The 14,533-nt window shown below is 32.5% G+C and overlaps 2 protein-coding genes across 2 annotated transcripts; one reads left to right on the forward strand and one right to left on the reverse strand.

Annotated features, from left to right (window-relative positions):
* Positions 1–1,642: 1,642 nt before the first annotated feature.
* LOC105139360 (anaphase-promoting complex subunit 6) lies at positions 1,643–9,646 on the forward strand. Its single transcript, XM_011045772.1, has 16 exons — positions 1,643–1,992; positions 2,103–2,237; positions 2,491–2,564; positions 2,655–2,694; positions 2,966–3,011; positions 3,230–3,309; positions 3,431–3,612; positions 3,704–3,829; positions 4,953–5,027; positions 5,127–5,252; positions 6,488–6,557; positions 7,024–7,106; positions 7,324–7,434; positions 8,313–8,412; positions 9,063–9,098; positions 9,226–9,646. The coding sequence occupies exons 1-16, from the start codon at positions 1,747–1,749 to the stop codon at positions 9,328–9,330; spliced, it is 1,635 nt and encodes a 544-aa protein (XP_011044074.1). The 5' UTR covers positions 1,643–1,746; the 3' UTR covers positions 9,331–9,646.
* A 397-nt stretch (positions 9,647–10,043) lies between these two features.
* Positions 10,044–12,179, reverse strand: LOC105139361 (pathogenesis-related family protein). The gene is made up of 4 exons (XM_011045773.1): positions 11,902–12,179; positions 11,632–11,764; positions 11,163–11,461; positions 10,044–10,394 (listed from the first exon to the last, which is right to left on the reverse strand). The coding sequence occupies exons 1-4, from the start codon at positions 12,052–12,054 to the stop codon at positions 10,230–10,232; spliced, it is 750 nt and encodes a 249-aa protein (XP_011044075.1). The 5' UTR covers positions 12,055–12,179; the 3' UTR covers positions 10,044–10,229.
* Positions 12,180–14,533: the final 2,354 nt, after the last annotated feature.

The raw sequence follows: 14,533 nt of genomic DNA on the forward strand, positions 1-14,533 counted from the left end.
ATCATTAATATATATGTTTTATATTCATGTTTTTTTTTTTATGTTTATACTTTGCAGGGATTTGAACAAGACAATAAATACTTTAGATCTTATTAGTCTTAATAACAGTGACCTACTAAATAAATGGATTTATGAAGAACCTATCTTTTTTGTTGGATAGGATATAAGTTAGAAAATTATTGAAGTACCTTTGTCTATTGTAACTTTAGAGGATATAGAGATATGTTTTGATGATGAGAATGAATTTGATGGAAATAATCAATTATTGAAATATTTAGTTGATAAATTTCCCTATATCATCATAAGATCAAGATTTTTATTTCCATGTTAATAATGAAGATGTTATTTTATTTATGTTTTTTTTCATGTTGAAACATTTTACTTTCATGATATTTTGATATTTTGTTTAAATTGAATTACTTTAAGTTAAAGATCTATTTAATATTAACTATTTAAAAATATTTTAAAATTTAAAATTATATTTTTTTGATATTGTGTTGGTATTGTATAATTTATAATTAATTTATCTTGAATTTGAATTATATTTGTTAAATTTTTAATATATATCGTGAATTGCTATTATAATCAACTGTGCTAAATGGTTTAACAAGATTTTTTTTTATATTATAATATCTATAATTATATATAAGATAAATTAAAATAAATTATCACTTTTAAATTTCAAGTATAAAATGCTCTTTTTTATTACTATTTTTAATAACAATGATATTAGTAATAATATTGAAAATAATTATTACTATTTTCATTAACAATATTAACAATATTTATCACTAATATATATGTTTTATATTCATGTTTTTTTTTTATATTTATACTTTGCAGGAATTTGAACAAGATAAGAAATACTTTAGATCTCATTAGTCTTAATAACATTGATCTATTAAATAAATGGATTTATGAAGAACTTATCTTTTTTGTTGGATAGGATATAAGTTAGAAAATTATTGAAGTACCTTTGTCTATTATACCTTTAGAGGATATAGAGATATGTTTTGATGATGAGAATAAATTTGATGGAAATAATCAACTATTGAAATATTTAGTTAATAACTTTTTCTATATCATCATAAGATCAAGATTTTTATTTCCATGTTAATAATGAAGATGTTATTTTATTTATGTTTTTTTTCATGTTGAAACATTTTACTTTCATGATATTTTGATATTTTGTTTAAATTGAATTACTTTATTAATTATTTAAAATTATTTTAAAATTTAAAATTATATTTTTTTTATATTATGTTGGTATTGTATAATTTATAATTAATTTATCTTGAATTTGAATTATATTTATTAAATTTTTAATATATATCGTGGATTGCTATTATAATCAAGAGTGCTAAATGTTTTTTTATACGGTTTAACGAGGTTTTTTTTCATATTATACTATTTATAATTATATATAAAATAAATTAAAATAAATTATCACTTTTAAATTTTTAAATTTTTATAGACTCAAGAATTAAATTAAAAAAAATCAATATACCCACCCCCGGGCAAAATTGTGTCCGTGGGCTAATTAGAATCCAGTATATCAAAGCCAGGCTAAAACCAACCCATCAACCCATTTAACGAAACCGGAAAAAAAATCCTCCCGCTCATTTGCCCATTTACTTTCCTTCCCGAATACGTATTATATTTTTTACACAGCACAAATCAAAAACCTACAATCTCCCTTTCACTCCAAGACCTCACTCTCATTTTCCATTTTTTCTAAAAATAAAAATGAGAGAACAGCAGATAGAGAAGCTTCGAGGGGTAGTGCGTGACTGTGTGAGCAAGCACTTATACTCCTCCGCCATTTTCTTCGCCGACAAAGTCGCCGCCTTCACCGACGATCCCGCTGACATCTACATGCAAGCTCAGGCCCTCTTCCTCGGCCGCCACTACCGCCGCGCCTACCACCTCCTCAACGCCTCCAAAATAGTCCTTCGCGACCTCCGTTTCCGCTACCTCGCCGCCAAATGCCTCGTAAATCTTCGATTTTGGATCTTTAATCTTGAAAACTAAAGACTATTTTTTTTTTTTCTTTTAGGGTTTTTTGGTTAACTTTTAATTCTTTCTTTTAAAATTGTGACCAGGAGGAATTGAAAGAGTGGGACCAGTGTTTGTTAATGCTTGGTGATGCAAAAGTTGATGAACATGGAAATGTATATGACACTAAAGACTGTAATGTTATGTACTTAGATAAGGATAGTGAAGATCGCGAGATCAATGTGAGTTTTTGTTTTTTTTTTCTTCTCTTATGCTATTTTTAACTGGCAATAGTTTTTCTTTTGAGCATTTCAAGTCTTGTTCTTTGTCTTTCACAATTCGCTTATGATTTTTTGAAGATTTTTTTTTTGGTGCTTTATATTAGTTGATTGCGATAAAGATGTGGATTATGTATCTTGAATATACATAGATTAAACTTGTATTTATGACTTTGAATTTTGGTTAGTGAAATGCTGTTTTTCTGTTTTGGAATAGATTTCTTCAGCAATATGTTTTCTAAGAGGTAGGGCATATGAAGCATTGGAAAATCGTGTTCTAGCTCGGCATTGGTTAGCTTTTCTTAGCCATCTTATTTTTCTAGAAAGTTTACTGTGTCTTTGGTCTGTAATGATTAATTTACTCTTTTGTGATGATTTAAGGTACAAAGCTGCTATCAAGGCTGATCCTTTATGTTATGAGGTAGCTATTGCACTTGGTTTACCTTTTTTTTCTGGTTTACTTTGTAGGTTGCATAAGAGAGTTTCTTTGCATTATAGTATTTGTGCATGCAAAAAGAATTAACATAGCTTTCCGTGCAAAGCTTCAAAAATCCATATTAAGAGGTTGATAAAGATTAAAGAGTTTTCTTGATAGATTCAACTGAAGTTTTTTGCCTTTCTAGTTTTGCTCATCTCTTTTACTGATTTTGGTTGGAAGTATGAATGATGATTGTATCTCCCTTGTTTGCCAGGCTTTGGAATGCCTTATTGAAAATCACATGCTCACATTTGAAGAAGGTAACAGTTCTCCAAACCTCATTTTTGAATCATGTGAAGAATATTGCTATCTGATTTGTAGTATTTACTGTTTAAGTGGTGATTGTTGAGAATTTCTCTATTCATTACCATTCTGGCATTCACTTCATTAACTGAAAGAATATAAATTGCTCCACATTGCTCGAAATAACAATGTCATTTAATACTCAAAACGTCTTATATTAGCTACTGCATTGCAGAAACTAGTCTACTTTCCTCCTTGCAATTTGGTCCTGAAGATAGGTGGCTCTCTTCATTCTACTCATGCTTGATAAAAAAGGTGAACACCACAACTACAGTGTATACTAGTCAATATGATCCAAACAACTATTTCTAGATAATCTATTTGCTTCAGTAAATCTATGTGCTTCTCCAAAACTAATGTCAGTCCCTTGTCACAGTATGACAAAGAGTGTGTCATAGAAGCCAAATTCAGAGAAGTTGAAAAAGAAAGCTGCAATAGCAATCCTTCTAGCCCATCTTTCACGCATACACTAAAAAACAACACTGATCTTTTGGCTTGTAAAGCAGAGTACTTCAATCAGTGTGGTGAATATCAGAAATGCTTTGAACTAACTTCAGAGTGAGTTCCTAACTTATTTCAAACAGAATACAGATAAGAACACACCCTAGATGTGTCAGTTGATCTGAGCTTTATCTTTTTTCTTTTGCAGTCTGCTTGAGAAGGACCCTTTTCATTTGAAATGTACATTGGTACATTTAGCAGCTGCTGTGGAGCTTGGAAATTCAAATGAGCTGTATCTCATGGCATCTAACTTGGTGAAGGATTATCCTCAAAAGTGAGTTTATATACCTGCATCTTCTTTTATGATATGCTCATATGACCTGTGTTCTTTGGAGTTGAAGGACTACTCTTAGGACCAGCTTTTTTTTTCGTTAATTCCCTTTCACTGTGAAGGATTATGCTTAGATTGAGTTATCTATTTTCCCTTTTTTGCTTCCATGGCTTGCTCTCTAGATGTGGTCAAGGCACAGAATAATTTTCTTGTCATCATTGATCAAATGTGAGCATGGTGGTTATCCAAATAATTTGTTTTTCCAGTAACAGCTTGACTAATTAACACAAAGAAAGAAGTTAAAGAGAAGGAAGTAAGAACTCTTGGAAAACATGCATCTACTACACCTGAAATACCATTCATGAGTAACATGGGAAATAGTCATGTGGTTTGCCAGTGATTATTTGTATAGTCCAATAAAGGTACTAAAGAGCATAAGTCATTTTTTATGGTCATTGGACTTCTCATCCATTAGGACTGTCACTTTCTCTTCAACAAAGCTAAGATTCTCCTAATTTATAATTGGCTGCAACAGTTTTCACATGCATACATTTCTACCATTTTGCATGGAAAGATTGTAAATCCTAAGAAGTAATGTAATGGTGGGCCTATTAGAATCCTCTGTCCGTGTGAAACTTGCCCACGTGGTATTTTCATGTGGCCTGTTTTTCAATTCCTCAAATTGTCAACAATAAAATCATGGAAAGTGAAATCTACCGGTGTATAAGATTTTAAATTGATAAAATAAAATGGTAAATTAGAAGTGAAGATGGTTTCGGGGTTGCTAAAAAACATAGGAAAAATAAGTGCCTTCTTCCATTGGCTTTCTTTCAAATTTCTCTTGATATTTTGCCAATTCTTGCTTGAAATTGTGTTTGAATGATATCCTGTGGACTCATCTGAATTTCATTGTCAAATGCTTTTGAATTACTAATTATAAAATTTTGAAGAGAAAAAGGAAAAAAAACAAGAGATGGAGAAGAGAGATTTTGTTTCTTTCTCATAGACTTCACTTCAGCTTAAGCATGAATATGAGTTTCTATTAGATATTGTGTAATCGAACATTTCCATTAAATAATATGCAATTGAACATCATGTTTACTTATTAGATCTTCTTGTCATTTAGGACTCTCTCATGGTTTGCTGTTGGCTGTTACTACTACTGTATCAAGAAGTATGATCAATCACGGCGTTATTTCAGGTAACTTTTGCCCGAAGCTCAATAAAAAATGTACCTACTGTGCTCTTTTTGGCCATACGGATTAAATCTGATTCTTCTTCTCTTTGTTCTGCAATACAGCAAGGCTACGAGTCTAGATGGAACCTTTGCACCTGCTTGGATTGGCTTTGGGAATGCTTATGCTGCTCAAGAAGAGGGTGATCAAGCAATGTCAGCATACCGCACTGCTGCTCGTTTATTCCCAGGGTAATTTGGACTAGAACCTCATTAACCTCTTCAAGTTGAAAATAATATAATATTTTTACACTATTTGAACTGAAAGGTACATGTTTTTGGAGCATTATGTGCTTTTGTTAGGCTGCTGTTGTTCTAAGAAAATATTTTAGCATTTTCCTGCACACTTGAATTCCTCTGCATCCGTAACTTTAGGAAGTTGTTTTAGGCCTCCTTGACAGCTTCCAAGGGAAGACCATATATTATTATTTACAATCAATAACAAGCTAAAAATATAATTGACAATAAATATGAAAAAGGAAATGTGTATGAAATTGGTCGCAAGCAGTATACAAAAATTAAAGTATTCCATGTCAAAAAACTGTTAAAACAAATATATGGAAAAATCCTTAAGATAAAAATTATTTAAATAAATATGTGTTTGGAGTCAGATGGGTTTCCTCCATGCCAGCCTCCACTGGTGCTGGTACAAGCAGACCTCTATTGCCATTGGCCACCTTTTCAAAAGTTTCACTGTCTTTTAGTATTTCCTTCTACTTGTAAGAATTGAAGAAGTTCACCATAATTTGTATGCTGCATTCATCTTTCTTTCCTATCGTATAATTAAGAAAGAACAAAAGTTTTTCTTTCCTCACCTTTCCTTCTCATTCTCTCTTATCCTTGCCTACATTGATTCAAAATTTTAGATTTATGGAAATTTTGTATACGTCCCACTTCTGCTTATGGTTTGCCCAATCTCAACTATTATGGGATATCATTTTAACCATATACCTTTTAGAAGAAATCCTAGTTTTTTTATCGTTAACCCACCTTTTCCATTGTGTGATGTGTTTTCTTGTTGTTGTTGCTGTTCCCTTTTGTTTTCTTAGTGTAATTATTGGTATTTCCTTTATAATAAGAAGTTGAGGTGGAGTTTTTTATATGTCAATGTTATAGTGTTGCCAGGTAATTTGTCTTGATTGCTTTGTTGTAATTAATTTTTTCTGGGTGATGAGCTAGCTTGGTGGCTGGCTAGCTATTGGGTCTTTTAGGTTTGGAGTTGTTAATTTAAACCAGAAAAATGGTGGTTGGTTTTCCCCAACTCAAAATCTCCAAAGGGTAGTTTAAGTTGACCCAAAGCTCCTATTTGATATAATGATTTAAAATTAGTCTGGTTTATTGGTCCCAAGGTTATGCATTGTTGAAGTCCTCTTATTACTTATCAATTGTCTTTTTACAGGTTGAATCTTGATATTCTGTTATTCCAGGTGCCATTTACCAACTTTGTATATTGGGATGGAGTACATGCGAACTCACAGCTATAAGCTTGCTGAGCAGGTGATGTTTTATCCTCTGAACATTGGCCAATTGCAATTTTGTTTGGTTAATTGATAAATTGTGTTTCAATAACACAATTAGCCCCTGGTGTTTTTTAGTGGCGCTGCATCATTCTTCCATGATGCTTGAGAAAACACTGCCTTCATATTCAATAAAAAAGAAAAATGAAGGGCTTTTGTTTTGTCATGTTTCAATTCAAGAATGCTAGTTTCGAACCCACATTTTTAGGTTAGCATTTGCTGCATTGACTTCAATTTCGTAGTTGTAATCTAAACAAATGATTTCCTTTTTCCTTTTGGGGAATTATTTGTAGCTTTCTTGCAAACTGAACATAAATCGAATGGACAACAAACATCATAATATTGCACTTTACTTGTTTGTCAATTGAAATCCTGTTTCCTTTTTGACTCTTCTTTTTGTTTCTTGTTATGGTTTGTCAACATTCTGATTCATCATCTTTTTTCAGTTTTTCATGCAGGCAAAGACAATTTGCCCTTCAGATCCACTTGTATACAATGAACTTGGTGTTGTTGCTTATAATATGAAGGAGTAAGGATATTTCTTTCCTCATAATTTTGTCAAAGATTGACATTTTACTTACAGGGTCTCTTTCGCATTGTTAATGTTTATGGTGTTTCTTTGAAGAATCAAATAATCAATTTTGCAAACAGCATTTATTTTCTTTACTAAAAGCCATTGGCTGTAAACTTTTTGATCCCAGTCAAGCTGTTTGACTTTCATAATTTTGTTTCTCTAACACTTTCAGGTACAAGAACGCAGTGTTGTGGTTTGAGAAGACTTTGAAACACATTCCTACGTTGAGTCAATTTTGGGAACCCACTGTCATTAATCTTGCCCATGCCTACAGAAAATTAAAGTATGTTTTAAAATTTGTTGGAATGAGCAGTTATACTCCCTTTTTTTAGTTTCTTCTTGCCATTTAGGTACTCTAGGATGTATGATTGGTCTATTTTTTTCTAGAATTTTCCTTGTACTTGAAATGAATTATCTTTGTCATCCTCAATTTCAAAATTTTTTTTCTGTTTAGCGTCTTGATATTTTCATATTGTTGCAGGGATGATTAATATATGTTCTGCATTTGTTACTCAATGCACACTTGCTGAGGTCTTTGTCAACCAGAAAGAAAGAAAAGTATTTCAACCCTCCAATTGCTTTGAACTTGCGTAACCATTAATTTCAATTAGTTAACTGAGCAAAACCATATTGATGAGTACTTTTTTGTTGTTAGATATGGAAAGCTTTGGCCATCTTTTTAGTTGTTAGCATTTTCTTGTAAACATGTTAGTTTCTGTCTCTTTTCCTGTAGCTTTCTGTGGAGGTGTTTTTAAGGATCAAGTTGGGAGCTTTCTTGGTGCACTTGGTGAAATACAACAGATAATATCATGCGATAGAAAATACTTTTCAAATTCCATTGATGGGATGAAAGGAGGATAAGCTTGGCCCTTTGTAACCCTCAAAATTCAATAATAATATGGAAATTTTTTTAATGAATCCCTTAATGCTTGTGTGGTGAAATAGTGCTTTCTTCATTTATTGCATGATTGATTTGTTGTGAGCAAGCATGGCATCGTGACTTATGGTTTGACATTTTTACATATTTGAGTTGGAGTTTCGTTCTCCTTTTCCTGTCTTTGCAGTCATTATTGTAGAAATAGAATGTTCTCTTATTACATGTATAAATGAATGGTATGGCATATTACTGTTCAGCTTAATAACATCAAATTATTATTTCAGGATTTACCATGAAGCAATTTCATGCTATGAGAGAGCACTTACACTATCAACTAGAAGCTTGAGTACTTATGCTGGTCTTGCATACACTTATCATTTGCAGGTGAATTGAGTTCTTTTCATTTTAATTTAAGTCTGTTAAAATGACATCATTTGGCTGTTGTAGTGGAAAGCAATAGTTTGAGAAAGGTAAATATTATCCAGAGAAAATTAGGAGTACTAGAAGGGGGAGAGGTATTGAAATGGGCTAGTGCAAATAATGAAAGTGGTTATGAAAGTTGAAGATGTCTTGGAAAGCTATCACAATATGATATCTTTGCTAATTTATGTTTCCAATGACTTTTTGCTAGGGTTTGATAACAATATTCACATCACATGAACATGAACACGAACACGAACACAAACTAGCATGGGACTACAGTTCAGTTTCTCATGTTGATTGTTTGACAACCTTTTGCTATTATTCAAGTCATCCAACAACATCCTGTATTTACTGGAAGCTAAAATCATATTTTTATTTATTTTCAAGTGGTAGAGTGTTTGCCAAAGTGACTGATTGCAAATCATCTTTTGTCCGACTCAGGCTGACTTGGAAGAATGAGAACTAATTTTTAATGCAGATATAATGACTTGTCATTAGATTGCTTGAAATTTTGATCACTTTATAAATTTGGGAAATGTTACAATTTGATACCGTGTCATGATTTAAAAGCCATCTTATCAGTGCCTCTTCTTTGTCCCCTTTTTCTGCAGGATAACTTTACTGCTGCAATTACATACTACCACAAGGTAAGTAATCTGGAATAATGTGTAATTTCAAAGACAAGATTTTACTGCTTCCCCCACCTCTATCTTCTCTTCGTTGTCATAAAAGTTCCCTAAGATCTGGTCTTAATCATATCCACTTCTCAATCAGGCTTTATGGCTGAAACCGGATGATCAATTTTGCACTGAAATGTTGAGTCTGGCACTTGTAGATGAAGGTCGTCGAGGTATTGACCCCAAAATTGAATTTCGCTGAAGTGATACCGTTTATATTCTTTTTGTTGTTGTAATGCATGTGGAATATGAACTAAGAGTCCTTGAATGGGTCGATTCATTTTGTTCCATTTTAGAGTTAGGCAATATGTATTACAATAGGGAGAGTTGGACAATATTTATGATCTGTATCACTTGGTTTTATCAGTGGAAGCTTGTAACTTAGATATTCCAATTTCAACCCATCTGCATTAAATTTTAGCTGTGATATTGTTGCTGGGCAGTCTTGTTCATATTGCTAATTCTATGGACAAAGCATGTGGTAATAAGTTGCAAGCCTGCTGCTAGTGGACTTTGGTTGTATATTCTGTATTTCCGAGTTCGCTGCTCGAGCAACAATCCGTTTCTGTGCCATCCATTCGTCCTGTTATTTCACTCACACAGCGATTGTGTTTTCTTGCCTGTCAAGTGGCGATTTAAAGCCAGAATTCATCCACCTATATGCGGCATAAAAATGCTGGGTTTGGTTACTTTTTTGCCAGCCTTTTAGAGAGAGCGTCGCTGCATGGCCAACCCACTTGTTCCGGCAGGGTAAGCTCTAAGAGCTGCAGATACTCGTTGTCTGACCTTCCATGCAGTATACTGCGCATATAAGATTTTGCGGAAGATGGCATGCTTCTCTTCAATTCAGAGAAACTCTGCTAATAAGAACAAGGTGATGGATGCTCTCGGAGCTCCACCTCTGCCCATTTCTAATACAGAAGCAAAAGGCCTTTTTGCGATGACAAAAGCTTTATTTTTGAAGGTTGCATGCGAGGGATGGATAGGCGTACAGCAAGGAACAGATAAAATGGTAATAAAATCAAGCAAGCGGCTTGATATTCAAGGTACAAACAGTAGTGACAAAACACAAGCATAGCGAGAACACATGCCCAGTTACATTTATTTGGAAAACGGACAGCCATGTGTCGCTGCTGCGACGCTGGCAGTGTTGTCTTCTGATTCTGATTGGGATGGTGAGATCAGCGGTCCTTTCAGGAGCCCTCCAAATAACTCAGCTGGGTCATAGTAAATCTCCACATCTTCTGCCCTTTGAGATTCGTCTATCTGGGAACCCATAAAAAGGTCACAAGCCACTTTACTTTCGTTGAAGGAAATCATTTTAATTTTTTTTTTAATCAATGAAGATGTTCCACTCTGTAATTTCATTTTATGTATTGGGATTTGGGCTGTCCCTTTTTTTCTTTTCATGTCAGTAGAAATTCAGAGTTTTCAAGTCCATTGGCAATTTTTTCTGAACCAGAAAAAAAACAATAATGGCTTTTGGGCCCAGGATTTAATGACGAACGCACGACAGCTCATACCATTAATGGCTGCCAGGTGTGATTTCTTGATAAAAAGGCTTTATCAAATCTTATCAAGCAGTTAAGGAGGAATGCTTGTGGATAAAATCCAGAATTGTATGATTACGACACTGTTTATTATTATTTATTTTTACTTTAAATTAATTTTATTTTTATTTTAGATTATTTAAAAAAATATTATTTCCGTATATTTTTAAATAAAAAATACTTTTAAAAGATACAACAATACTAAATCAACTATAGATACGGTTGAAAGGCCAACTTGAAAGTTGAAAGAGGCTATGTGGACAATTTGGAGTCTCTCCTTTTTGAAAAAACCACTGAATAAGATCCATAAATGGTGAAAATTGTTGCATTTTCCAGATTTTCTTTTTACTTTTTGATATTTTTAGCATGCTAAGTGGTTGTGCTTCCCCCCTTCTCTAAATTAGATGAAAAGAGTAGTTATGGATTTTTTACCGGCGCCTTCCACAAGTTCTTATTGGTGTAGGGAATTCTTTTTAAAGCATACCTTGAGGACTCCGAGGCCATGGAACTCAACCTTCTCTCCAGTAGGAGCATGGCCTTTGAAAGGTCCTTCAAAGAAACCCCAATGCCTGAATTTGAAAGAAATAACGGGAGGTCCTGAATATACATTCAGCACTTCCCATGCGAATCCTCGAGGGAAGGCAGATCGAAAGGCATCATGGGATGATTCGAAGGTTTCTTCATCTGCTTTGTAGTACTGAAATTCCTTCGGTAGAGAGTTTTTCAACAAAGCATTGTAGCTCCCAAGCCTAAGCGTTTCTTCTCCTGATAAACCCTCTCTTCCTGTCACACAACCACATATTCATCAGAGTACTTACAGGTGAGGTAGAAGCTTCCCAATTCCCATAATTGATAATCCTGTCCTTGATCTCCTTAACCTTAATCTGGTTTAATTAAATCAGATAAGAACAAAGAATGGAAAAGAAAATCGGGTTTCAAGTTTGGCACAGTACCATTAACAATGAGCTTGAATTTGTCAGGATTAATGGTCTTGAAGTCCTGTAAACGAGTCTTGTGTGAGAGTTCCATTTCCCAAGACTTAATAGCATTTTGCACTACTTCTTCTAGAGACCCTTTTGGCCATTCCTACAAACCATGTTAACAAGCAAAGAGTTTGAGAGACAAACAAGAAAGAAAACGAAGAAGAAATCCTGACACACACGAACACATAATTTAGACATATATTATAAGCACAAAGGAAAGGAAGAGAAAGGGTCGAGAACCTTTGTCCTGCCTTCTTCAAAGAGCTGGTTTACGGAATCATATACGGGAGGACCACCATGCCTCCACTGCGTGGTATTCTCAGCTTCGTCATGCAAGATAGATCTGTATATATCTCTTGATTTCTTAATCAAAGCTGCTTCTGCTGTCGCCATATCAACTTCCTTGGAGGCTCCCTACAAAAGGCTCTAAGAGTTCTATACCGGAGATCGCTGTATAACGTTTGATAGAAACCAGTAAAGAATGCAAATCACTTGGTTTTATTGTGGTTGGTGTGTGTGGTAACCACACAATTTATGTAGCATAATTTATTAGGTCTATTATTATCACATAATACCACCATTTCTAGTGGTATGAATGACCACAATTTATGTAGCATAATTTATTAATTCTATTATCACATAATACCATCATACAAGTTTCATCACCAGACACTTAAACATCACAAATCCAAAATCTACAACACAGTTCATAGTCTTCATAGAAATACTTAATTTCCAACTACAAATCACCTCATTGTTACCCATTAAGTGCCATAACAAATGGATATTTGTATTCATCACGCAATGCTAAAAAATATTCAAATAAGGGAGTGTTTGTTTTAACTTTTGTGATTGAGGTTGTGGTTAGGTACAACCCATTTATGCACAAAACTCAACCACAAAAACTAATATTCTCTGTTTTTCTTAGCTTTTTTAATGGGTCCTACACCCAAACCACAACTTCCACCTCTAACACAAACACACACTAAGTGGGATGCTCACAAAACTTTAAGTAAGGATACAACTTTATCAATGTCCAAACCTATATCTTCAAGCACTTCTCCTAGCATAACATCACCACGTTGCCTCAAATTGTGGTGGCCTAAAGTTTCAAATATGCTTTTTTCGATGAAACAAATTATTAATTTTTAAACCTATATTTTTTTTTGTGTGTTCTATTTTGCTAGATCATATTCTCATTTCAAGGGATATACTTGGGATTCTACAAGATTAAAGGCAAAATTGATTATTAAAATCAAGATATCCAAGAATGAAGTTTAGGGTGATTAATTACTTAGATATACAATCATATTGCATTTATATTTGGTTATAAACCTCTTTGGATTGTTTGTAGTTATGCATAGTGGCAAGCAAAATAACTTATATTAGATTGGTGGTTTATATTGTGTCGTAAGCTGAACTATTTTTTTTTAACATATAAAAAGAATGTTAAAACACCGCAAACATGTTTTAAAGAAGCAATAAAAATCCAAAACTTGAGGCATAAACTCAATTGGGTTTAATAAGCTTCATTAATTTAATAATATGATTGAAAAATAGGCAACAACAATAAATTAACCAAAATAACAAAACAAATTGACAATGATTGCCCGCACAAAATTACACCTACTAATATTATAAAAATATATCTTATCAATATTCTAAAAAGGTCTCTAATACAGTCTTACTTAATAACTAAGAAAAAAATAAAAAAATTTAATAAAATAACATTTAAAACACATTTCAAGTCATCTAAGAATAAAAAAGCAGCCAATCAACAAAATGTTGAAGGGCATAATGAGAAAAAAATATTTGATTTAAAAAAAAAAGATAAAAAAATAATAACACAAGTTAACCCAAGCTAAATTACCAAACCTGCAATCTAGGTCATGAGAATGAAATAACTCCATAAAAAATAAAATAAATTTTTTTTGAAGCATAGTTTTCTTCAAACCAACATTGAAGGATAAAATTGTAAAAAAAATCAATTTAAAAAGGATAAAAAAAAACTAAACCTAATCATCTTGAGTTATGAGATTGAGATAACACTATAAAAAATTTATAAAACTCAATTTCCAAACCAACCCATTGTTAAAGGGTGAAACTTGAAAAAAAAATCAATCTAAAAAAAAAGTTATGAAAAAAGTCCTGAATTAACTTGGGTTAAACCACCAACCTTATAACCTAAGTCATGAGACTAGAATAACTTCAAAGAAAAAAAAGTGAAAAAAAATTATAAAACCTGACCAACCCAATGTTAAATGATGAAATTGAAAAAAATTAATTTTAAAAAAGAACAAAAAAACTGAAGTCAATTCAGATTAACCTTCAAAACTAATTACTTATATCTTAAAACCATGGTTACCCTATAGAAGGCAAACTAGAAAAAATTACAAAACTCAATTTTCAATCAACTCAATGATGAGAGATGAACATGAATACTAATTTAATTAAAAAAATCCAAAATAAAACAAATATCAATCAAAAGAATGACTCGTGTCTTAAAACTAAGGTTATCCCCATAGAAGGCAAACCAGAAAAAACCATAAAACCTATTTTCCAATCAACTCGATGATTAGGGATTAAATTGAAGACAAATTCAATTAAAAAAGGAATCCAAAACAAAACAAATAATAATAAAAAGAATAATGATAAAATTTCACTTAAAAATAAAATGACAGGACCTTTTAATTTTTGAGAGAATGTGATTAGTACTTAAAAGTGTATTTTTATCAAGATTTTATATCATTATTTTACACTTGAAGTATCAATAACTCCTTAACTAAAGCATGTTTTATAATAACATATCTAATAATATAAGATACCTTTAATTTATGGTAAATGTTTATTTTAAATGCAGGTCTATCACATA

The sequence above is a fragment of the Populus euphratica genome, unplaced genomic scaffold (assembly GCF_000495115.2).
Source record: "Populus euphratica unplaced genomic scaffold, PopEup_1.0 scaffold90.1, whole genome shotgun sequence".
NCBI lineage: Eukaryota > Viridiplantae > Streptophyta > Magnoliopsida > Malpighiales > Salicaceae > Populus > Populus euphratica.